Raw genomic sequence first — 24,952 nt, 5'->3', positions numbered from 1 at the left:
GCTGTTCTCATCGTGGATGTCGGTTGGGGGTCTTGGGCAAGATCTCCTTGCTTTCGACAAGAGCTACCCTATTCATCCTGGTCGTCTTGTATGTACTTCAGGACCTCCCACATGTCATCGGATCGATCGATGCAAACGAGACTTTTGAATCGATGAGTCATGATTTCTTCGACGAGCAACCAGTCAAGGGTACGTTAAGTGTTTCTTTGCATTTTTTTCATTTTCAAAGCGATACTGATGTGGATTTAAAAGGGGCTCGCGTGTATTACATTCATCATTCCGTGCTGAATGACTGGCCGGATGCTGCATGTCTGCGAATTCTCAAGCCACTTGTTACTGCTATGGAGCGAAATTACAGCAAACTTTTGATCATTGAGCCGATTGTTACTGATCGAGATGCTGATCCGGAGATCACTGGGTTGGACATCGTTATGATGAGTCTCTTCTCGGCGTGTGAGAGACAAGAGAGTGCATGGCGTTCTTCTTTGTTGGCCGATGCTGGTCTGACTGTAGTGAAGATCTGGACTCATCCAGAAGTAAGCGAGAGTCTCTGATCGAATGCGAGCTGGCATAGAATCTCATCTGCACACATGACGAGTGACTAGATTCCAAAATGTACGTACTTCTTTAGCGATGCAGCATATGAAAGCTTTTTCCTTTCAAATCCTCGGATGGGGATACTGTGCATGTCTGGCTCATGCAGTCAGAGTCAAGCTCTAGCCAGGGGCAACCTACATCTCGATTAGCTGTGCCAGTCGCAACAAACGACACAGCCTTGTGGCGGCATCACTCCCACATGATGTGGGCATGTGATGGTATGAACCCCCCCCCACAGCAGAATATCGACGTGGGATGTATAGCATGAAACTCATCAGTAGTGTATATTCATGTAGTAGTTTACCACCAATACTATAAAGGCGAGAGCAAGTCCAGGATCTCATTCTGCTACTTTTCTTCTCTCTCTCAAGCATAATTACTCACCTGAATATCCAATGGCAGATGTCGACGTCTTTCAAAATTGCTACATCCCAGACGATCCCAACATCTCCCAAGAAGCAAAAGCAATCTTGACCGGATATAGCAACATCCCTGATGGCGACTTGACTCCGCATGTACGAGCCATTGTAGGTCAAAAAAACTTCAAGATGTCCCTCCCCCACAATGTCAACCCACTGATATAATTTCGCAGCGTAAGAAGGCTTGGGAAATCTATCAGTACCCTTGTATTGGATACTATAACTTCATAGACTTTAGTATTGGTAACTCTCGTATATATGAGGAAGTGCTACATGAAGTCAAGCATGGAGCAACGTTTCTTGACTTGGGCTGTTGTTTCGGGTGGGTTCATTCATCTCGGAGTTTAGTTCCCCAAACGCACCTCTGATCATCGCGGCTGATATTTTTCGAGCAGGCAAGACGTCCGCAAGCTAGTCTTTGACGGATGCCCTTCGCAAARCATTTCCGCAAGTGAACTCGAACCTGGATTCATCGAGCTAGGCTACGAGCTTTTCCAAGACAAAGCAAAGGTTACAGGCGAATTTCACCTGTGGAGATTTCTTCGCGCCGGAGGAAATGGCGGGTCTCAAAGGGAAGAAATCCTTCGATTTCATCCATGCGGGGGGCTTTTTTTTTCCATTTGTTTACTTGGGATGAGCAGGTGGAAGTTATGTCTCGGGCAGTCAATTTGCTGAAGAAGAGATCCGGATCAGTTATTTTTGGGAGGCAAGCTGCGGTTGATGTATGTGGACCTTTTGCGGAGTTTCAAGTTAGGTCTGGGCCGATGTATAGGCATAATGAGATGTCTTTTCGGGAATTGGTGAGGGAGGTTTCTGGGGAGACGGGGGTTGAGTTTGAAATTGAAGTGGATGTTCCTGGGGCCTCCTGGCACCAACAGTTTCAAGGCGGATGGAAGGTCTTGAGCTTCGTCTTGCGTTGTGTAGAGTATGAATAATGAAAGAGACAGATTTGCTCGGAAGCCTGGCATTAAATATGAGAGATACAAAGTATAATCTTGTGAGAATTGTCATTATTTGGGAAGAACAAAAGGGAATCGTCGACATCAACRTACATAGATTGGTGCGGTTCGAAGTGACACCTCCAAATCCCAGCTTCAGGTTGACTTCTCGGCTGGTAGAGCTTTGATCACAGGTACTCATCTTCATCCATATCATCATAGACCCAATGATCTCTTACAGCGACTCTTTCAAGCTCCGTCTCCGCCTCTTCGAGACATATCTCCTTCATCCGGGCAATAGGTTTCCACAGCAGCCTCGTAATTCTCACTCGATACCCAGCCTTCTGGACCCAGACCAAGCATCTCCATGGAGCCCCTCAATTGTTCCACCGCCTCACGCTCGAGTTCGTCGAGGCGAAAGCATTCCTGCTCTTCCTCTTCAGTGAAGGTAATTGGACATGGCACTTCGACGAGCTGACGCCATTGCTGCTTTAGGAATATAAGGCTTGACCGGAGTGGAATGTTATCGCCTTGCCAGGGTGCAGATGATAAATCGTAGACTTTGCGTCTCGCAATCGCAAACGGAATGGTTAGTGCTTCGTAGTGTGAGGGGTTGCTTCTCGATGTTTCTGCGATGTAGAATTGATGAAGCCGTTGCTGGWCGAAAAGTTCGGACTGATTCGGTGTGTTGTTGTCCTCATCTATGATGGATGTTTGATCAAGTCTTTGAGGTGTCTCCGGGCTTGAGGCTGAATCAGAATTGTCTAGGTCATCGGGAATACCGGATTGGAGAAACAGGGGGAGTATGGTGGCGTTTTGCCAGTCAATCAATGAAGTAATCTCATAATCGTCTGAAACGAAAATATTGCTGGGTCGAAGGTCAGGATGCCTAATAACTGGTCGGACAAGTGCTTCGCTGTCCGGAATGAGCCTGCTAGAAATTTGTAGGTATTTCCGAAGGCTGTCCAGATGAACTGAACGTATTTGCTTTTCCAGGTTGAATGTTTTCCCTCAACAAACGGTTGAACGGGAACAATGGACGACCGTATCGGGCCAGGTATTCGATTTTCTTTCCTTGCACCAGAATTCAAAACAGTCTCTGTCTCCGTGTCTAGCGTGCATTAGTACACCTCTATAGAATCTCCGTATCGGTAACTCACGAGGACCACGGTTAACGTCCAGTCCACTTCTTTTGCGATACTAGAAGGGCAAGCTTGTGCTTGGACCGACGTGTAAGGAACCCGAGCCGCTAGAGTCGCTAGATTCTACTGCTAGCTTTGTAGAGGCCGCGGTCAAATTCTCTCAGGAAATATAAACTACCACTTGCTGGAACACGAATCTGAAACAGACAACTCTCCAAGGCAACAAGACTCTTTATGAATCGAAGGCGATTGTTTTCGTTCATGTCGGCCCAGAGAGTTCCCAGATTCTTTCCGGAACGGAACTCTAGGAGTATATATTCCGTTTCGGCCAAGTTTTTCAGTTGTAGCCGAGTAGCCATATATCTCTGGAACTGGTATGCCCTTTGATCGAAGAAAGGACATCGTAGCGGCTTCACTAGCGACAAGTTGCTGTCGCGGTTCTGTGACTGGATATGGGATACGAGCAACGAGTTTGAAATCATCGCGGAATCGAATGACAAAGGCACGATTGGCCGCTCCTTCGCCGAGAGTTTGGTGATGGAATGGATGTCTTCTACCTTCCGGGACACTGCTTTGGCAGCTAGACGCTGGAGTCCGGCGACGTTGAATGTCCGTTCTCGCTCTTTGAAACGTTGATTCTCATTGTATCTACCCACGTAGTCAGCGCGTAGATAGCAAAGAAGGGATCATCGATGTATATACCCACACCCATCGACCAGATGTATACTTGAATAGTTCGTGAGCACTGCTCGGAGATGGAAGAGACTGGCTGGAGTCGACCAATTTCGTGAGTCTCCTATCGGAAGCTTGTAGCTTGAGACGTGTCGCACTTTGAGTCGCTGTAGGACGCAAAGACGGCAAGCAAAACAGCTTCATGATGATGCGGTACGGTATTCGATGACCAAAGTGTCAGAAAGCGGAAAAGCACAAAAGATCAGATCATCTCATGATCCAAGCTTCTCGCCTAACTCCCTTCGGGTGTTACCAATGAATTTCTGTTTATGGAGGCTCTGGGTGTTGAAAGACGCGGAGATGAGAATTTTTACTATAGGGGATCGTTGGATCACTTTAGTATACTAGTAGATATAGCCCTCCTATTATTCTCGTCTAGCTTATATATCCTCCTAGTCGGTACCTATTATCCCTTTAGACTTAATATATATTTAAATACGAGAACGATCTTCTTAGACGTATCGGTTTTAGGCAATACCTAGTAAGCATATAATCTAATTTCAGCCCGCTCGAACTTCAAAAAGTAACTGTTCGGCATTATCCCGGGTAATTTGAAGTGAATTCTTCACAGGTCAAGTCAAGCGTAAGGTAGATAAAAGGCCATTACCGGGCGACGGGAGCCTTAATCCAACCATCGTGGCTTCCTCTACTTGTTTCRTATGGGTCTTGCTAGGAAAGGCGTACTCTAGGCTTTCTAATAGTGTACTTTACTACACTATCCACGTCTTGTTTGTGAGTTGACGTGGTTAATATCACGAGATTTCTGGTTGTTGTTGTTGTTCAGAAGATGGAAGGATAGTTCAATCGGTAGATTTGTAGTGAGTAGGTAGGAAAGTTGGGAAATGGGTGGTATCATACCCTACCCTACCCGAGAAAGCATGCATTGCATTCCACTATCAACCCCACGCTCCCTCAATCTCTCRCTCCCCATTCTTCTCCAACCCACTCAACTCCCTCCTCTCCGGAACAGCATCCAAAGCCCTCTGAAAAATCCCCCTCAACGTCTCGGGATCCTCCAATCCCACACTAAACCGCACCAACTCCACGGGACACCCAAACCCTCYCGCCCACTCCTGCTCAGCAAAATGCGCCAGCAAAACAAACGGWCACGCAAGAGTGAAATTCGTGCCGAGACTCGGTCCTTTAGCAGCTTCCAAATAATCGAAGAAAATCTCCGCGTCGCCGACCGAGTGGAAGATGGCGGAGACGAGGCCGCCGTAGCCGCCCGAGGGGAGTTTGCAGGCGTCGTAGAAGGGTTTGGTATCGGAGAGTTCCGGGTAGTGGACTTTGTGGATTTTGGGCGAGGTGGAGAGGAGGTGGGCGAGCATGCTGGCGTTGGAATTGATGCGTGCGATGCGCGAGACGAAGTCGCGGGAGTTGCGCTCGAGGTACATGGCGTCTTCTTCGAAGACGTTGTCTTGGTAGGTTTCTTCGAGGATGTCTTTTAGTTTCTGGTAGAATGCTCCTCGTGGATTGAGGATGAGAGCGCCGCCCATGACGTTGGAGTCGCCGGAGAAGACTTTGGTGAGGGAGGAGACGATGATGTCTGCGAGAGGGAGGAGGTGGACGTTGAGGAAGTTGCCGATGGTTTCGTCGACTACAATTGCGAAGGAGTAGGTGTCTGCGAGATGGCGGAGACGGTGGAGGTCGGGCGTGCGAAGGAGGGGGTTTCCGGGGAATTCGAGGTAGAGGGCCATGAATCTCTCTCCTCTTTGGAGCCGTTTTTCGAGAGCGTTAATGTCGTCTGTGTTTCCGAAGCCGTAGAAGAGGGCTCCGGGCCCGAATTTCTCCAGGACTTTGAGGGTGTCGACGTAGGGGAATCCGTACATGATGCTGGTGGATGCTCCGCGGGCGGCCATTAAGATTTGATGGGAGTGAAAGATGGCATTCATTCCACAGGGGTAGAGGTAGATGTCACTGAGAGAGAAGGACGGAAGACCTTCGGAGCGAAGCATGGGGGAGGGAGTTGCGGTCGGGTGGTCGATGTGGGTGGTGAGAGATCCGGCGATGCGTTTGCGGATGGCGAGCTTGGCGGAGCGGGAGAAGGAGAGGTCGAGATTGCGGCCAAAGCGGGCTTCCACAAAGTCGGAAGCCGTGTCGATTGTGAGGTCGTGAGAATGGTCGCCATTTGTATGTTTGGTTGTTGCTCCCGTCAGGTCGGTTGATGTTTGTCGTTGATAGCGTTTTGGTCCCTTGGTCACACGGATTGGAGCCGACGACTTTTCCACCACCAGAAAGTGGTCGTCGAATGCCTTTTGGCAGAACTCGGCGCGGCGGGATTGAACGCCCTCTCCTGTGTGCTGCCAGAAGGACTTGGCGGTGGGCCAGAGGACGGCGGGGAAGATGACGGCGGAGATGTGGGGGAGAACCTTGGTGGGGTCTGCAGTGGCGGCTTGCTCGGGATGAGGGATAAAGTCGAGTTGACGGACCAAGGAAGGATCGACTGCTCGATTTTGGCGGAGGAGGAAGTCTCGACATCTGGTGGCACACTGTGGGGTGGGGAAGAGCATGGCCTGTTCCGTTTGAGGGTGGCCATGGTGGCTGAGGATATCTTGGGCCAGTTTCTGGATCGATTTGTGGATGAAAAACCTATATTTGAATGATATTGATGAGAAGATATCAAATTTGGTGGGTGATGGAGAAAAGTAAGTACCTGGGATAACCCGTTTGCATCTTGTCGACGACGGATTGATCGCCTTCTTCATACGCCACATTGGCTTTCCATGTGGGTAACGAGACGCTCACGGCCTGGAATGAGGTCAGTCAGCATGCCATGAATTCAATCCAATAAACATGATATCAATGAATGCGAACTATCTCGTACATGTGGCGTATCAGCGGGAATCGACTCTCCCACATTATCATTCCAGGCCAATGCCTCGGAGTGTCCGTWCATCGTGAAGAAAGAGTGTCCAAAGACCCTGTAAATGAGGTGTTGAGAAGTGAAATGGACAGGAAAAGTGGTCAAGCGAGAAATATCGATGCATCTGTGTTATGCGAGTCACACGAGTCGGCATTGATCAGCGATATTCGGCTTCGACATCCGAACTTCGGCGATTGATCCCTGCACTGCATCCCCACGTGGCGGGCGTCGCAAAGCTTGAACCTCTGATGAACTTTTTGGGCCCAAAAAAGGTTACCTTACCTACCCACCCACCCATTCTCCCTCCACCGACAGCAACATGGCCGCCCACGCGAGCAAAAAGAGGAAGACGTCACATGTTTCATCGAGTGAAGAGGAGGACGATGCCTCGTTTGCATCTTTCGGCGACAACGATGGTAGCGAGGAAGCGATGAGCGGAGTGGAGGAGGAGGAGGATGAGATGGAGGTAGAGGATGAGATGGGGGAGGAGGGGGGTGAAGACAACGACGACGACGACGACGACATGCCACCCAAACCAGCGACAGCAGAGAAGAAAAAGAAGGCGACGGCCCCAACAGCGACGAACCCCCCTCCGACCGCTGCACAATTGGCCTCGGCCAGTGGATTCAAGTCGAATGTCTTTCAGCTGCAAAGTGATGAACTTTTGGCCCAAATCCGCCCCAAAACGACGGGAAAGGCGGTCAAAGCAGGCGAGACGGCACTGCATCAGATCAAAGGGTCCGTGGAGAAGATTGCCCCCAACGGCCCATTTCTCGTGTCGGATGCCGAACGACACCTCCTGCGAACCAAAGTCGCCGTTCCCTTCCCCACCCCTCGTCCCGCCGCCGATGCGCAATACAAGTTTGCATATGCCCGACCCGCCAACATCAATGTGGTCGGAAGTTTTGCCCTCAAGACGGCCAGTCGGACCCAGGAAGGGGTGGAAATCGACATGGTCGTCGTCATGCCTGCCAGCCTCTTCGAAGACAAGGATTACCTCAACCATCGCTACTTCTACAAACGCGCCTACTATCTGGCCAGCATCGCTGCGGGCTTGAAGGTCGCCCACAAAGGCGAATTCTCCCTCAAATTCCAACAACMCCATGGAAATCCCCTCAAACCGATCTTGGTCGTGTCTCCCGCACAACCAACCGGAAAGGATGCGCCTCCCGCTCCCAAATGGCGCATCAACATCATCCCGTGTCTTGCGCCCGATCAATTCCCTGCCGAGAAGCTCAAGCTGGATAAGAATGGTGTCAGAAGTGGCCAGGAAAACACTCCCTTCTACAACTCTTCCCTCCGCTCTGACATGCTGATGACCAGCTACTTGAAAACTCTGCACACCGCCACCAAATCTTGTGAATCCTACATGGATGCCTGTCTTCTGGGCGGCACCTGGCTCAGACAGCGTGGGTTTGCCTCTTCCTCCGAAAGGGGAGGATTCGGCAATTTCGAGTGGAATGCTCTCATGGCCTTGTGTCTGCAAGGCGGTGGACCCAACGGAAAGGGCTTGTTGAGCACGGGCTACAGCAGCTATCAACTCTTCAAGGCCACTCTTCAGCTCCTCGCCATGAAGGACTTTCTCAAACATCCTCTCAATATGAGTGGTAATGATACACCAACCCCGGTGAATGCCACACCCGTAGTGTGGGATGGGGCGAAAAGCCACAATCTCCTCTTCAAAATGTCCCAGTCATCCTATCGACTGCTCCGGAATGAAGCCAAGTTGACGCTGATCGCACTGGGAGATCAGATTCATGACGGCTTCGATGCCACCTTCATCCTCCGTATTGATCAACCTCTCTACCGCTTCGACTACACCGTCGAGGTTCCGGAACGTCTTCTCATCAACGCCGAAACCCAAGACCACCATCCAGATGATCATCTCAGCAAACTCTACGACACSCTCAAGAAAGGTCTGGGAGATCGAGTCTCCCAAATCACAATCTCAAAACCTACCCTCGAATCATGGGCTTTGGGATCCTCCCGTCCCACACCAAAAGGCAACATCTCCATCGGTCTATTGGTCAATCCCGACACTGTCAAACGTCTGGTCGATCACGGCCCAGCTGCAGAGAACAAATCGGAAGCTGCTTCCTTCCGCTCCTTCTGGGGAGACAAATCCGAGCTTCGTCGTTTCAAAGACGGTAGCATTCTTGAAAGTCTCATCTGGACATCTCCCGCAGAAAGTGGCGGCCAATCGGTTTTGGAGCAAATCATCGGTTACCTACTCAACCGCCACTTCAACCTGCCCACAATGGAAGACATCAAATTCCACGGCGACAACTTCACCAAGCTCCTCCGAGGTAGTACCGACATCTCACTCTTCGCCCCATTGATGGAACGCTACCGCCAATTTGAGAATGACATCCGCGAGTTGAGAGACCTTCCCCTCTCCATCCGTCAAATTATGCCCGCAGACCCTCAACTCTGCTACTCCACCATCCTACCTCCATCCGCCAACAAACTCCCCATCCCCTCGGATGTTGTCCTCCAATTCGAAGGCTCAGGCCGATGGCCCGATGATCTCATCGCAATCCAACGAACCAAAATCGCCTTTCTATTGATGATCTCACAAATGCTCTCAACTGCCCACTCAAATCTCACCTGTCGCATCGGCCTTGAGAATGAAACCAACCCCACCTTCAATCAAGCCTTTATGGACATCACATATGACCTCACCACAACCTTCCGTCTGAGAATCTACCACGACAGAGAACAACATCTTCACCAACGCACCCTCTCAGACAAGACCTCCGACCCCAAATCCCGCGAACTCGCCGCCACAGGTCTCGCAACCTACAAAAAATCCTTCCTCCTCCTCCCCGCTCAGACCCAAGCCCTGATCCGCTTAAGCACCCGCTTTCCAGCCCTTTCCGGTTCAATCCGCCTCCTGAAGAAATGGTTTCAATCGCACAACCTCTCAAACCACTTCCCAGACCCTCTAATCGAACTCCTCGTAGTACGAACCTTCACCAACCCTCCCCCCTACGCCGTCCCCACAACCCCTCACACAGGATTCTTACGCACACTAGCATGGATAGCAAGATGGGACTGGCGCGCCGAACCCCTCATCGTCGACCTCTCCACCGAACGCYCGGATCTCCTGACAGAGAAGACAGTGCGAAGTATCCGCACCACTTTTGAAGCGTGGAGAAAACTCGACCCGGGAATGAACCGCGTGGCGCTCTTCGCGGCTAGTTCCGTGGATGAGGAAGGAACAGCATGGACGGACCCTCGACCTGGAAAAGTCGTCGCGGGACGCATGACGGCTCTTGCTCGCGCTGCTGTTGCGGAAATTGGAAATAAGGGATTCGAGGTGGAAATTCTGCAGCTTTTTTGTAGTCCGCTGACGGATTTCGATTTTGTGTTACATCTTTCCTCCTCTTCTAATAAGGGGGGTAAGAGTGCAGGAGGAAAAAGTAAGGGTTTCAAGAATTTAGAAATCTCTGCTGATGGAAGGGATGATGTGGAACGGATTGGATACTCTTCTCATGCTGAGTATTTGGTTGAGTTGGAGGAGGTTTATGGGTCTTCGGTGTTGTTGTTTTCTGGAGGGGAGGAAGGGGGTGTTATTGCTGGATTATGGAATCCTTGTTTGGGGGAGAGGAGGGGGTGGAAGGTGAATTTTGGGGTTTCTACTTTTCCTGTTGTTGTTGAGGGGAAAGGGGATGTTGTTGTGGAGGCGGTTGTGGATAAGGAGGGTATGCTTATGGAAATGGGTAGGTTGGGTGGGGATTTGGTTGCTAGAGTTGAGGTTATTAAAGGGTGATGTGAATTCACTCATTTGCTTGGGATAGTTTAAAGGAATGAATACCTCGAGTTGTAGAGGATCAAAGGAAATTGTTAGAAGAAAGTCTAGATGATTAAGCGACGGGAGCAGTTGTTGACGTAAATGGGGGTATGTACGACCGAGGTACCTAGGGCTGGGGAGGTGATACCTGACGACGCAATTGCGGCGTCCGGCGGCGGGGCAGAGGGAGAGATTGTTCAGACGATTTATGTTGAGGTCTCGGTAAAGAGATGGGGAATAATGATGAAGGTGAGATGGTATGTCAATTTAGCCGTATATCCTGGGACGTCTAATAGTAGGGGTTAGTTTTAGCCCCCCTTTTTGAGTGGGATTTTCTCCTCTTCTTGGATTGATTTATTAGCGAAGGAGTAAGTATAGGAAAGAATTTTCAACCGGTGGTGAGAATGTCCGATCTACCTATATGCCATATATGAATCTTCGGCTCTCGGGTGAACAATGTGCCCGATTGTTCTGTTTGTTTTGTGGGGGCCCTGGGATCTTTTAGGCGATTGAAAGTGGGACTTTTTGAGAGCTATTTGGTGTGCTATGTGGGTAAGTACTTGGTGAGGGGATGAGTTCTAAGGGCGATATGATAAGGTATCTATCTTACTTTGCGATCTTTTGTGACTTGATCTCTTTCTTCTCTTTCTGCTTTCGCCTTCACTAGTCTATTCTCCAGCGATGGGAATTTTCCGCTATTTTATTAGCGGACATGGTTTTCTACAGGTCTTGCTACTAGCTACAGTAGCATCGGCTTTACTAGGAAGCCGTAACGATGTTGTTGCTCATAGACACAGCATCAAGACACATCTTTGTGAATCGAACAACAACATCACGGGTCTTCCTATGGGATCTTTCGACTCACATCATCATGTCATGAACGACATCACGTACGTCCGTCCCTCCCACCGACAACCCCTTTCCATCAACAACAACCTAATCCTCAACAATCCCCTCCAACAGCCATCCTCCCCTCCCAAACGCCCTCTACAAACCCGGAATCCACACAATCTGGTCCAACGTCCTCTTCGAAACATCTCTAGGTTGCAACCACGTCATCCTCGTACAACCCTCCTTCTACGGCGCCGACAATACCTTTATGCTCAACGCTCTAGTCGGCTATGGTCCCGAGCGAGCCCGAGCAGTAGTAGTTTTCGACGCCGAAAATATCACCACGCAGCAGCTACAAGAGTGGGATGATATAGGCGTTCGAGGCGTGCGTTTGAATTTCGCTTCTACGGAACGTATTCTTACCAAAGAGGAATTACGGGGTATGTTGGTGAGGTATGCGGAATTGGTCAGGCCTTGGGATTGGGTGGTGCAGTTATACATCAATATGGAGCAGATTCCTAGTATTGAGGATGTGGTGATGGGACTTGGGGTACGGGTAGTATTTGATCATATGGGTGCTCCGCAACTCCCCGAGTCCTTAACAGGAGATCTGATCAATCCTTATGGAATTACGGGATTTGGAAGTCTGGTCCGTTTGCTACAGCAGGGGAATTCGTACGTGAAGATTTCGGCGCCGTACCGATTTTCCCGCACGGGAGGACCTTTGTATCGGGATCTGGAGACTTTGATCAAGGAGCTGGTGAGGGTTGCGCCGCGGAGAGTGGTTTATGCTTCTGATTGGCCGCATACGAGATTTGATGGGTTGGATATTGTGCCTTGGACAAGGAATTTGAGGGAACTTGTGGGGGGATTGGGAGAGGGGGTGGTGGAAGGGTTGTTTAGGGATAATGCTGAGGGTTTGTGGAGGTCGAGGTGAGGATGGGTGGAGAGATTTCTTGGGGATAGTTTCAGGGGTGGAAAGGAAGAAACAGTAACTCGTGGGGTGTAGATGTGGGCTAAGAGTGCTAAGCGGGAGATGGGCGATTCATGTGGCTCACTGCCTGTGGGAAACCGCCGTGTGGCTCTGTTAGGCTTACTATCCTGTCAAGACGCTCCACACGTATGTCGACACGTCGTGGTGCCAGYTTGGATTGCTTTCCCTTTCATTCTCTTCTTGTGGTCGCTTGCTCTCGAATCTCCAACCGCGATTGATACCGTTCCGGGCTCCTCTTGAATCTCAGTCATCTTTCTCTGCTTCTCCAAGATGCTCTGCCACCTCCTGGGCCATTTGTTACAGACAGGGATCTCAGACGCAGCACGTGACTGCTCCACTCGTCATTACTGATGTCGGTGATCCTGATGAATGCTATGTAGCTTCATGTGGCATACCTATCATCGAGGTCGTTAAGATTCGGCAACATTCACTTCTGAGGATTCACTCACTTGATTTGTAATGCACAAGCTTCTAGCAATCAGGCTAGTGAATATACATAGGTTGGCATTCACTCGTTAGATAGGCAAGCAATCAAGTCATCAATCTCCATATGGCTGTTCTGCGAGACACAAACCTACCTACCTAGGACCTAACTCCGGCACGGTAAATAGTTTATCCGAATCGAGTTCTCCGGACTTCGGCCGGCTGCGGGTGATCTTCCAACTTCCGACATATCAACCATCATCAACAACAATCGCTAATAGGAGGCACAAAGGACACTTTTCTGTAATTGAATCCCCTGACCAGAAGCTAACAGTACGCTACACGATGAAATGACTTCCAACGAGGAAGTGTCTCATTGTACGCGAAGGAACCCTGAGAGTGTACGCGACCTAGCCACAGCTGCTCAGCCGTATCACCTATATGAGAACATGGACAGCTCACAAATTTGTGAGGGAACTGAAAAAATCTTACGCGATGTGCTCAGTGGATGGAGATGATCAATGCCGGGGCCGGTACCGGCAAGCACTCTCAACATCTTTTCGTGGCTGCTTTGATTACAGGGCTTCTCTTCGCATCCCTTTCAAGCCAAATTTTCGAGGTTTGAGAGGCTCGTTATCTTGCTCCGTTAGACGACCACAATTCTCAACTGCGGGGGAAAAGAGCTGGAGTAACATTATTCATTCAATCTCTACATACATACAGCACCCCTGCTAGTGACTTGTACCCACTCTCAAGCTTGACGACCTCTGCAATTCAAGCTCCTAGAATTGTTGGTGGCGTACTTCCTGGCTCCTACATTCGTCGCTCTTACTGGATCGCTGGCATCTCGTGTAGTGGGAACATGACACCAATGCAATTTATTGGCCCTCGCGACCGGCAACTCGATATAGATGTCACCGTGGAGTCCTGCAATGCGCCTTACACGCTTACTCACCAGCGACTACTTCTATCTAGAGTCTAGAGTCTAGATCGCTCGCCAATTTCCGAGCCCATGCACGTAGTCGCGCGCATCTACAGCATCTGGCCCGTATCTGGGAATTGATCGTTCGTGTGTAACCTAAAGATTCCTAGGCGAAGCAATCGACTCCGGCAACTGCTTCGCAAGGACTTCCCGTGGGCACTATGTTTTCCAATGCGATGAGACCCAGCATCCAAGTCCACCGCGACACAGCGATTAGAGCAGGGTAAGATAACGCCACAATTGAGAGGCAGGCTCTTGTTCTGAGATCAAATCTGGCATTCTGGCTAGAAGTTGAGACCGGTGTACTGCGGCACTTTCGTTGCCTTCTAAGCATTCGTGCCGTTTCTCCCCGCCTACCAACAACCGGATGAATTCGCGCGCGCGAGGCTGAGGAAACAGGTAGTACAACCACACGATTGTGCGTCTTATCTTGATTCATGGCCGGGATGTGACAGTATCCAGAAACCTTCACTTCCCCAGACTTTGTCCTTGTGAACAACGATATCACACTCTGCAACTTGTGATGAAACAGAACATTGGAACCACAGCGAAGCTCGTAGCGAGTCGAAATGATGAGTATGAACCTCATTGTTGTCCATCATGATAGAAATACTCTGGTATCAACCTCAATCCTTCTGGTACTTGATCTCTAGCGCAATCATCGAGTTCGACTGATTTGTCGACTTTGTCTGAAAGACCAGACGACCAACGCCGTCTTCAATGCCACTAATGGCAGCGGCCAGATCTTGGAACTCAAGATTTCTTTGGTTGGCCAGTTGATGTAGAACCAAGTCGCGACAGCGCAGTGCGGCTTCGGTTTTCGGATCTAAAACACCCACAACGGTCGGGACCATCCAAGCAACTAGTATGAGGGTAGCGGCAGGGTTAGCTTTCAAGATGCTACGATGTGCTCGTAGTTCAGCCACCACCTGCGAGAGGACCACTTTGTGTTGAACAAACACGGATGGGACTGGGACTTTCAATATATAGACTGCGGCATTGTAGATATTCTGTTGTGAGCCAAGGTACCGGGTCTGGACTCTCAGTCGATCTCCAGCCATGCCAGGGGTCGTCGGCGTACCCCCTAGTACTGAAGATAAAGAGGTCTTGAGTTCGAGGATTTCACCATGGGGAATGTGTTCCCAGCTTTGGATGACCGTACTTAGAGATGAAAATCGCTCCGTTAATGTGTTTGCGACGTCCAGTAGTTCTGTTGATCGGGCTCCAATCTATGAACAAGGATCGTCAATCACATGGTCACATTCCAGTCTTAGCGTATGCCCATTACTTACGAGTACTACCAAATTGTTCCCTTTCATACTCGCCCAATCCAGGCCAAGTAGCAGCTCTTTGAACTGCCCCGCCGAGGAGGCCGCCAAAGTTTCATCAAGAGCAGATAGTTGTCGCCGGAATTTGGAATCCTGCTCGCAAGCGGACAGAATTGTTTTTGTGGATCCAGATTGCAGGCTAAACGAGCTCTCGAGTGGCTGTTCAGAAGCACCATAGAATCTCGTGGCTCGGCTCATGTGTAGAGCAGAAGGAAGTGAGACATCACAAATGAATGAAAGAGCGTCGCTGGATGATAGCCTAGCCACAAAATCCGCAGAGAGCTGATTGTGTGCAACGAAGCCAGGTATTGGCTCAGATAGAAATGGGACGGTGGCTACCATTCTCACTACTCTCGTGAGATGGTCCTCGGGGACGTTGACGAGATCGGCAACATCGTGGAAAGCAAGCATTTGCTTCAAGGGTATGCAGGCCAGTACCTGAAAGTCGCACAGCCATTGTAGGCAGACGAGGATCTGGGACTTGAGGGAGATGTTCAGTCAGCGTACTGCTCAAAGAGGAATACAGGGGCTATTCACCTGTGCGTGAAGTTGCTGTAAGAGTTCTGCGGGTGAGGAACACTGCATTGGTGTAGAAGTACTCATGGTTGATAGATGTAGACGAGTAGAGTTGATAGAAAGCTGAACGACGATCTATCCATGTGCTGTAGGGCTTCGAATTCAATGCTTCGCTCGCCATGCTTACACAACGTGGGCGTCTGGAGATGGAGGATTTACACACACATGCCACTTCGGGATTATTGCATTGATCGACAAGCTCAAGGCACACGTTGTAACCGGTGTGCAGGATGGAACCACGGCCGAACGCCTTGTCTTCATTCCTGACTCGTGTGCACTCTCCACTCGACGATGACGGTTGATGGTTGGCACAAAGCACCTCTACGACCAATTACAGACGAGGACGGTTCCGGGGATATCTTTGTGAGTCAGATTAGCGAGGGATCATTCCCGCGTGCTAGGGTCTACATACTTCACCTGCTGTTTATGGTTTGACGTCTGAACCTAGATTGTTGTGAGCTGACGCCACATGGAACAAACAAGCAGTAGTGCGGATGCCACTTAATACGAAGGTGGCTGACTGTACACTCCTTGAAATATAACACGAGGCTGGGCGGGGAACTAAGCTCATGGATCGACCGAGTATGGTTCCTGACAAGTACCGTCTAATCGTGATCCGATCTACTATTGAAACTGCGTTGGATGGATGAATGGAATAGGGCCCTGCCATCCGATCATGTATTGTTTCTAGCGCGGCTTGGCGTATAAATTTTACTTGCTTCATTTCCAAATGACACTCCGGGGTATATCAATGATCATCGTCCCCGGAATAGTGCCAAGTGATTTTTACGGCGTGGTGCATTGGAACAAGGCGGAAGCTTTGTGCAGCTCCGGGCTAGTGAGTTCGCTCAGCCGTGCGCCGTGGCGTTATGCTCCCTGTAGATTGCCTTTTTGTGTGGAACTGGAGCACGGGTAGCAACGGACCGCGGAGAACATCCAGGGCGAATCTGGTGTTTATTGGTCAACCCATTTCAGGGAGTGTTGATACCCCGACTCCTCCTCAAGCTTRTCAATACCCCGAGTTGGTACGTACTTCCGATCCTGTTTGTTGCATGTGCCGGACTGGATGTGGCATAATCAGACCAACTATCCTATGCAGCTGAGAAGCTAGTGCATTATGGATATCCTATCAGAACCAGAACCGAACCTCGCCACTACCACCGCCAATCTATTCTTCAGTACACTCTGGAACCATCACTATCACTGCCGGGCAGCAATATGCAGATTGCTGGCGCTATACTGGTTTGACCAATGAAAGCGTCACGGGGCCGAGTCCAGAAGCTAGGGATTAAGCAAGAAAGGAGCTTGTAGGAGCTGCATGGCCGCAGAAGCATATTCTCTTGGCATCAGAGCTGCTATCGATTGCGCTACGATACGAGGGTTTTGGAAGACCTGACTACCAAGTCGAAGAAAGCTGAGTTCTACCAAGTTGCCTGATGAGTCTAACTTTATGCCACGGCGAAAACAGTCAGTTGAAATACAGATAGATGTCCTGAAACTTGTTAGGTTCGGCGAAGTGCGCCTTGGCAGCCACATGCGCGGCGGTGCTAGCGTGGAGGCTTGTGATACGAAGCTTACATGTGGGGCCCTGCCCACCCTGATGGTTGTCAGCTCAAAGGATCTAGGCAAAGCAACCTTGCGGATCTTTCCCGATTCCTCAGCTTAGGATTCGGGACCCTCCCAATCTCTCAGCCCTGGGCCTGGAATCCTTCGATGGGATAAAGCAACGCAACTCGATGGCCCCTGCCACAGCGTATCTCGTACGGTTCCAGTCCCGCTCTCGCCTTTTAGGACATTTGTGTCCGTTCATTTCGCATCTCAAAACTGACCCATCGTTGTACAAGTCTGCATCATGACTAGTACGCATAAAAGTAGCCAATCTCGAATAGCTGGATCGAAAAGACTACGTAAGAGCTGCGATACTTGCTCCCAATCGAAGGTATCCAGCCAAAGAAGAACTACGCTCCGGCGCTTAGTTCGCTGACATCAGAATTATAGGTAGGCTGCGATAAAGTCAAACCAGTATGTGAGCGCTGCGCAGAACGCCGCCTTGAATGCAGTTACTCTGTAGCTCGTCGGTGTGTAGAACGCGATTAGATACATCCTATACTGCAGCAAAGACTGACATTGGATGTCCATAGCCCAGGCCGAGTGTCACAGCGTCATCAAAAAGACAGTCAGGGTAGCATTGCCAGGAGCCGTGATGAGGATAGCCTGGCCTCAGGTCATGAGTCCCGTCCATTGTCAAGATCTCGTCCTTTATCAGCATCTTCCAAGTCCCCTGGAAGCGATATGGGAAGAAAGGAGAGTCCATGGAAGCCCTCTGAAACATGCATCAACCTCGAACCTGTGGCTCACACGCCTGATCCAGCATTGATCAACCTTCATCCAACGAATGAAAACATGTCATTTGACGATCTCTACGCTTCAATGGTTGAAAATGGGCTCTTCGGGACTGGGGCCCCATCTCCTAATATCTCGCAAGACATAAACACTGCATATGACAGTAATGGCAATCAAAGTGCCACGACTGCCTTGGACTGGACGACAGATTTGTTCGGATTTGATGAAATCTCAATGAACTACGATACACTCCCCATGCTGGACTTTGTCAATTCTCCGAAAGAGCTCTCGATTTTTGAGCCTTCCAATACGTTCTCAGTGGAAATCGACAGTCGTTCCCAAACCCACAGCCCAGCGCACCAGAGCAAATTACCAATTTCCAGTCAGGTCCAGAAAGCATCGAAATGCTCCTGTTTGGAAACTTCTGCACTATTGCTACAACGACGATCAGCACCAGAGGGGGATGGTTCTCGAAAGGACATCGTCGAATCGATACTGGAGTCCAACTGCTCTCTGATTGAACAGACCGAGAACATGCTCCAGTGCACATGTGCGGGCGACGATTCCGTGCTGGTGATGATCTTCATGATTACCTTTAAGATCCTTGGCTCCTACGCGAGAGCTTTTGCCGCTCTCGACAGTCCTCCACGAACACCTTGTATTCGCCCGAGAGTCGTCGCTGAAGGGGGCTTCTCGCAGTGGTCACGGGAGAATGTTGCGCTAATTGAGGAGAACTCTGAGCTTCGCTCTAGCACGCAAAGGATTTTGAGTGAGCTGCATAAAGTGCAAGGGCTCATCAACAGAGCGTCACATGGTTACCGCGAGCAACGACGCTCGTCATCGTCTTTATCGTCATCGTCCTCATCAACGCTTTCGTCGTTGGCATCGTTAGCAGTCCGGACCCCTTCCATCACCACAGAAGTGGAAGTACCAGAGTCTGACGACAATCTCAAATTGCCGGACGCTCTACTAGATCAATTGGAGTTGGACTTGCGTAAGCGGCTACGAGCGCTCTCTACGAGTGTTATAGAGAAATTACGTTGTTTCTGATCGCGAAGCCCTTCGGGACTTCTGAGTTTCTACTTGGGCTAGACTACATCTATAGAGAATTGGTCATTAATGTCGAAAAGCTACTCATATAACAAAGTACTTCAGTGCAAGACGCCCCTTATCTGCTATCAGCGAGCTTCGTATCGTGCAAAATCCTAGAATTTGCTTGCCTGTTCGTTTTGAACCCTATGTTAAAAGACAGGAAGGAGTTATTCGCCCCATAGTATCGTAGAGTTTAGCACATGTAGTCGTAGTTATCGAACCGATTAACCTTTCTAGAAAGAAAGTTGCTATGATTGGTAATACTACTAGCGCTGTCTAGTGTATTTGTACAAGCCTCGAGTTCTAATCATCAGACTAAAGGGCTCTGCTCTTAATAAGAACTTTGGCATCTCAAATTTGACAGAGAGTTACGTAGGCGTCCGTGGGGCGATTTTGCCGCACTAGCATTAGCAGCTAATGACGGCGCATAAGCCAGAGTAGGTATGTATAGCAGTCAGACAAACAGCGTAGTGTATAATCTTCCCTCTAGAAGACAATACTAACAATACTATTCCAGTCTTCTACGTTAAGCGCGAGTCCTAAGTGTTAAGTGAATACCTCCTCTCTTAGTTTGTTAAGGTGGTGACCGAAACGGTGGGAACCTAGTAGAGAGTCGTGTTACATCATTCGACGCTACATGAAGCGAGAACGAATCACCCCCTTATGTGGTCGACATCGACTACCTCGATAGAAGAACCACATCATGTCGTCTGGCCTTTATGCCTTGGAACTTTAGAGAGTTCGAGTAAGTCGCCAAGATTCGACGGTGATGCTATGGTGTAGAAAGATATATAAGGACTCCCATTATATTCGTCTACAGGCGGGTCTCTGAACGAAGATTGACATAGATCAGATTGCGTAGTCTTTTCTGCACACCCGCTGAATTCGACTTTCTGAACTTTTGAATCCCAAATAAGGAATAACCGATGCCAATTGACTGATGAACTAGTCGCCGTCACCACAATGTAAAGAATATTGATTTATAACCTCCTTTGATCGATGCTCATAGTTCGTCTTCGGATTTTAGGAAAGCCAGTCTCTCATATCTAGAAATGGTTTGGTCCAAGAGGAACGCCCACAGCATTCAAAAGAACCTGAAGAAGCGCAGGCCCAAACGTTGCAACATTTCCAGAGTTGAGTAAGTCGTTGAAAGTGGTGCGAGTGGTACAACCACTTTGAGGTACGCCATTAAATCGAGCTATCAAAAAGTTGATGATATCGCCGACGCTGGTCGCGGCCTGGGTGAAGTGCTCGCCGAGCTCTTCACGGACGTAGTCAATGGAGACGCCTGCGTTGCAGAACTGCTGCACGAGCTTATCGGTGTCGGCTATGGGCGAAATTTCGTCCCGGACAGACTTGTAGACGAAGATGGGCATGGTTGGGGTACCGGTGAGGCCCATAGTTGCTCCCTCTTTGATTGTGCGCTGGACAATTGGGTCTGTGATTCTTGGAGTTAGCTTTGCTGTTGGGACTTGACTGGGTTTCGATAATGCGTCGGGGGGGTTTGTCTAGCAGATATCTCGAGCTGGGAACTCACCCTGGAATATGGTCTTGCCCTGCTTGAAGTATGTGAAGACATCTTGGCCAGCATACGTCTTCACGTCAGCATAAAAGCATTGGCGACCAGCCTGATTGAATGCGTCCGCTTTTTCAGGTTTCAAGCTTTGCTGAACAAAAGCGCCAAAGTCTGGGTATGCGTTGCCCAAGCCCAAAAAACCGGCAGCACTAAGACCTGCAAAGGGTCCCTTGTTGATGGTGTTGAAGACATTCTCAACATTAGGAGTCACACCGCCAATAGCCATCCCGACAAAGGGGATTTCGGGGGCATATTTGGTTTGAAGCTCGGCAGCAAACTCAGAAGCTAGGGCACCACCACTGTATCCCCACATCTGGACCTTCGCTTTCGATGAGACACTTGTAGTAGCACCAGATGCGAGAGCTGCACGGATGCTATCAAGAGTTGCGTATCCGGCTTGTTTTCCGGCAACGAAAGTAGACTTGGGTCCCTCCCAGTCAGGGGAGACCACGATCCAGCCTTGGTTCAGCGCGGCAGCGATCAACGCTGCTTCGATACCTCCGGTTCCGGCATATGTAGTGTTGGTACCAGTCTGCAGCGTGTATGATGGGGCGCAGTTGATCTCCCCACCACTGTCCTCGGCGACCTGATACGAAATCAACTTCTCTGGGTCGGCATTGTTTGGCACGAGCACAGTCGTGACTGTGGCAATGGGATTGCCAAGAGAATCGGTAGTCCTGTAAAGAAACTGCCAGGCACCCTTTAAGTTGAGAGGAATGGTCTGGAATAGGGACAGAGCACTAGGAACAGGGCGGCTTCTCAGAATGGCTCCAGGCGCTGCGGATTCGTAGCCCGAAGGTGCTGTGTAGAAGGGATCGTCTGAAGGAAGAGGAGCCTTATTTGCGCCCCCAAGAAGTACGCCAACGAGACCCTGAGGAGCAGCAGACGCAAGCCCAACAAGCGCAACGAACGCGAGCCTAACGGTGGAAACCCTCATGTTCGGCGGAACTTGTCGTGTATGGAGAGAAAGCGAGGAGAGGTTTATTGATGGAATAAAATTGCTGGAGCTGGAGGAGGATGCATCCTGGCATCTTATATATTGGCATGTGTACTTTCGCCTTGCTCTCTCCCCCAAAATCTCAAATAGTTGTCCGTCACAATCTCAAACGCGGCTCGATAGTCACGAGGGTTTAACGCCATCGAAGACCGGTGGTCTGAGAAATCGTGGAGAAGGCGGGGTGCAGGACATCCAAGATCCGAGGCGGCGACATGGACGTGGTCCTCGGATTGACTGATCGAGAATGTGTGAATATGTTTTCATGTGAAAGTCCGGTGCAGCCAATCAGGCGGCGCGGTCCTGTCTCCGGAGTTAGGTGAAGTCGAGAAACCAGATGCTTCCATAAAGTCGATCGGAACGAGAGCTTAAAATATGGAGCCACTACGACCACAACGAGGCTATGGACGCACCATAATGAGACTAGCTTACCACGTCTACCGTCGGCTTCCCCCACATGTTCGATATTACGGACGTACTTTCGCGGGCCTGCGCCTGTGATTCGATCCCGGCGTGGACAAAGAATCATGTTACATACATACATGATGCAAGTCCATTATTGAGGCATGAGCGAACACGGAACAACGGACGAAAGGCTCAAGAATCAGGAATCAAGAAGTTCTAGGACATCGATCTCCGAGGCGACAATATTTGAGATTCTCAGGAGGTCGATGTAGACGTAGTACAGTGTCGTCTGGAGGATCGTCTAGAAGGATCGAGTGAGTAGGCTGCGTACCAGAGAAACCGTTTGCGGGATTACCGCTTCTCCCCTATCCCCAGAGATTCGACAACAACATCAACCCTGCTCGCAGAACTTGCTGCTCTTCTTCATCACTCCGCGAGCGACTAACTTGGCAAGAAGGTCAACGCTAGAGGAAGCAGTCCCGTTCGATCGCTCTGAGAGCTTTCCGTGACGCCTGGGTTGGTCGATCGATGCTCAGAAAGCCAGCTTTATTGGTCTTTGTGTCAGACTTGGGTATCTCCAGGGCTGGACGATGACATCCCTCAATCTATCCTCACAGCAAATCGATGCGTGCTTGATGAATTCACTCACTCGACGACCCACGCCGTCACGACGACACTGTCGACGAGACCTACACGCAGCATACACTTCGCTCACTCCTCCGTACGTCCGATCAATAGCTTCGAACCATTGACAATGCGGCAATAACTCCACGGTCAAGCCGATATCGTATGATCTCTAATTCCAGGGGCCGCGCATTCGACCCGCATGTTCCCCTCAGCCACGGCGTCTACAAGCGACAAAAGTACCGCCCTCCGTGCTGCCTGCGCCGCTCATGTTGCCAACGCCGAAGCATGCGCCGTAGGCCAATCTCACCATCGTCACTAGTACGTTTAAGCACAGCTCCACGAACGCCGAGTGGTCTTTTGTGTCGTGATCTGTCTGTCAGTGGTCGAGACAACGATTTCAGGGGATTTTGGATGGGAGCGTCTAGGTACAACAGAGCTGATGGCGATTAATTATCGATAGTCCCGAGGATCTAGTGGCCGGGCTTGGGACCCCAACACCGCACGGCTCCGCTTTCGTGTATTCTGTTGGGAAAATAGGGCATAAGTAAAAGTGTGGATTCGAGGGATGGACTGGCTGAGGCGACGAAGGAGAGCATTAAGAGGTTGTTTGAGGCGATGAGAACGGACAAATGAAGAATKGAGCTTCCCAAAGATATCTGACGAGTACACGATGTAAATGAGACAGTTCTGGTAGTTTGCATTCAATTCGTATGACAGCATTCTGGCTTATGCACACTGGAACACCTCCATCTCTGATGGCTTTTGGCACCCCTCTAATGGCTTTTAGGGGTGTCACACGCGGGAGAAAGCAAGAAAAAAACCTACAACTCGTCCCGAACGATCGCGTGCTCCATTGCAATACGAAGACGACTCTTCGAGTTCGGTAAGACGTCATTTGCATGAGCCTCTTCATTCATAGCCATCTGATTTGCGACTGGACTATCGCGGGCTAAGACGACATATATAAGCAAGAAGGTAGCATCAACCTATAAACATATTGTGAAGAACAAGACTTACTCAAGAGCCTCAGGACTTGACGTCAGCAGTGCGAAGGACGAGCGTGCTTGGAGAAAGTGCTTCTATGTATGTTGATTTTGCTTCTTAGAAAGCTCATACAGGGTCTAGGTATATAGGGTAGGTACATAGGCTGGATCTTGCCTTGTACATACACGAAAGGAATCACGAAACTACGGGAAAGAGAGAAGCGCCTGAATGGAGGTCGCTTCAGCTCTTGAAATTTATTTGYAGCGCAGTACAACATAGCGAACAGACACCGGGAACGGCGTCGAATAGCGATTCACTGCTGCACACGCGCTCAATATATTTCTCATTGATCCACACATACTATGGAATGTAACTAATCATACTGCAGTGGAGTCCCGCAATCCTGCGTATTGCTTCTTCGAGCACCAACAGGTAGAGCTTCGCAAGCGAACATCGTCTCACGAACATACATGCTTTCGGAAAGTCTCATTGCAAGAAAAAAATCCACATGCTGCTGTGATCTGTGAGTCACTGTGGAAGCCCGGGTCTGCGGTAAAGCAAAGCAGTTGTAAAGGAACACATTTCGCCCTGGCAGCTCAGCGTTGTGTAAGGCTGCACGGCTACGCACAGAGATGAAACTAGCATACATGGGCGATCGTGCAGTGTCTACCCAATATGCGGGGATCGGCGGCTCCAGTTGTGCGACGCTCGACGGCTATGGGCAGCTCAGGTTCTCTAGCCATGGTCGGACCTCGACTGCCCCGTTTGTGACTGACTGCAGCTGACTGCAAAGGTGGAGGTGTTGAAAGTACGGTGGCTGGTCAAGCTACTGACTAATCCTCCTTGTATATATCCACTGGCAACTGCCACTTAGCTCTTTAGTTCTTAATAAAATCAATCACTTCATTACTAATCACTTTAAAAGGTTATGAGCCCGGGTTCGTGCCTTGTAGCAAAACCCAACTATAGGGAAATCACACTAACTACCTCTTTGTATCTCGACTAACTAAGCTGCTTCCGTAATACGCTATATACCTCCTTACGGTCGAAACACGAAGCAAAAGAGATGGCTATACATCCGTATAATCTCCCTGCTATAAGATAGAGTGAAAAACGATAAGGTATCGTCGGAACTAATTTCCCCGCTACCTCGGTTAACTCGTATAACGTCGGAAGAGGCTAGGAGCGCAAAACTAGTAACGCTAACAACATAATAATAACAACATCTAGCTACGACATTATACTACGCTAACATGCCTACTAGAAGAGGGAAGAGTAATAAAGATAAGGCGATAGAAGCTCGTCTTAACTAG

At 49.8% G+C, this 24,952-nt stretch overlaps 9 protein-coding genes; 5 read left to right on the top strand and 4 right to left on the bottom strand.

Annotated features, from left to right (window-relative positions):
* Positions 1–152: 152 nt before the first annotated feature.
* On the top strand, positions 153–554 carry RCC_11206 (uncharacterized protein; the record flags this gene model as incomplete). XM_023776429.1 has 2 exons in its annotated part: positions 153–189; positions 253–554. The coding sequence occupies 2 exons, from the start codon at positions 153–155 to the stop codon at positions 552–554; spliced, it is 339 nt and encodes a 112-aa protein (XP_023632197.1).
* Positions 555–992: 438 nt separating this feature from the next.
* Positions 993–1,691, top strand: RCC_11205 (uncharacterized protein; the record flags this gene model as incomplete). XM_023776428.1 has 3 exons in its annotated part: positions 993–1,124; positions 1,190–1,338; positions 1,412–1,691. The coding sequence occupies 3 exons, from the start codon at positions 993–995 to the stop codon at positions 1,689–1,691; spliced, it is 561 nt and encodes a 186-aa protein (XP_023632196.1).
* Positions 1,692–3,212: 1,521 nt separating this feature from the next.
* On the bottom strand, positions 3,213–3,972 carry RCC_11204 (uncharacterized protein; the record flags this gene model as incomplete). XM_023776427.1 has 2 exons in its annotated part: positions 3,213–3,744; positions 3,803–3,972. 2 exons carry the CDS (start codon positions 3,970–3,972, stop codon positions 3,213–3,215), a joined length of 702 nt encoding a protein of 233 aa, XP_023632195.1.
* Positions 3,973–4,724: 752 nt separating this feature from the next.
* RCC_11203 (related to O-succinylhomoserine (thiol)-lyase) lies at positions 4,725–6,724 on the bottom strand (the record flags this gene model as incomplete). XM_023776426.1 has 3 exons in its annotated part: positions 4,725–6,417; positions 6,482–6,576; positions 6,653–6,724. 3 exons carry the CDS (start codon positions 6,722–6,724, stop codon positions 4,725–4,727), a joined length of 1,860 nt encoding a protein of 619 aa, XP_023632194.1.
* A 286-nt stretch (positions 6,725–7,010) lies between these two features.
* On the top strand, positions 7,011–10,463 carry RCC_11202 (related to pre-rRNA processing protein Utp22; the record flags this gene model as incomplete). The annotated part of the gene is made up of 1 exon (XM_023776425.1): positions 7,011–10,463. The coding sequence occupies one exon, from the start codon at positions 7,011–7,013 to the stop codon at positions 10,461–10,463; it is 3,453 nt and encodes a 1,150-aa protein (XP_023632193.1).
* Positions 10,464–11,360: 897 nt separating this feature from the next.
* Positions 11,361–12,252, top strand: RCC_11201 (related to TIM barrel metal-dependent hydrolase; the record flags this gene model as incomplete). XM_023776424.1 has 2 exons in its annotated part: positions 11,361–11,374; positions 11,448–12,252. 2 exons carry the CDS (start codon positions 11,361–11,363, stop codon positions 12,250–12,252), a joined length of 819 nt encoding a protein of 272 aa, XP_023632192.1.
* A 2,088-nt stretch (positions 12,253–14,340) lies between these two features.
* On the bottom strand, positions 14,341–15,645 carry RCC_11200 (uncharacterized protein; the record flags this gene model as incomplete). XM_023776423.1 has 3 exons in its annotated part: positions 14,341–14,943; positions 15,007–15,522; positions 15,580–15,645. 3 exons carry the CDS (start codon positions 15,643–15,645, stop codon positions 14,341–14,343), a joined length of 1,185 nt encoding a protein of 394 aa, XP_023632191.1.
* A 1,825-nt stretch (positions 15,646–17,470) lies between these two features.
* On the top strand, positions 17,471–19,011 carry RCC_11199 (uncharacterized protein; the record flags this gene model as incomplete). XM_023776422.1 has 3 exons in its annotated part: positions 17,471–17,557; positions 17,617–17,696; positions 17,760–19,011. 3 exons carry the CDS (start codon positions 17,471–17,473, stop codon positions 19,009–19,011), a joined length of 1,419 nt encoding a protein of 472 aa, XP_023632190.1.
* A 1,088-nt stretch (positions 19,012–20,099) lies between these two features.
* On the bottom strand, positions 20,100–21,566 carry RCC_11198 (related to lipase 1; the record flags this gene model as incomplete). XM_023776421.1 has 2 exons in its annotated part: positions 20,100–20,491; positions 20,591–21,566. The coding sequence occupies 2 exons, from the start codon at positions 21,564–21,566 to the stop codon at positions 20,100–20,102; spliced, it is 1,368 nt and encodes a 455-aa protein (XP_023632189.1).
* Between the last annotated feature and the right edge of the window lie 3,386 nt (positions 21,567–24,952).

The sequence above is a fragment of the Ramularia collo-cygni genome, assembly GCF_900074925.1.
Source record: "Ramularia collo-cygni strain URUG2 genome assembly, contig: RCC_scaffold27, whole genome shotgun sequence".
In the NCBI taxonomy this organism is placed as follows: Eukaryota; Fungi; Ascomycota; class Dothideomycetes; order Mycosphaerellales; family Mycosphaerellaceae; genus Ramularia; species Ramularia collo-cygni.
Note: the sequence above shows the minus strand (reverse complement) of the source record. Positions and strands in the feature narration are given on the sequence as shown.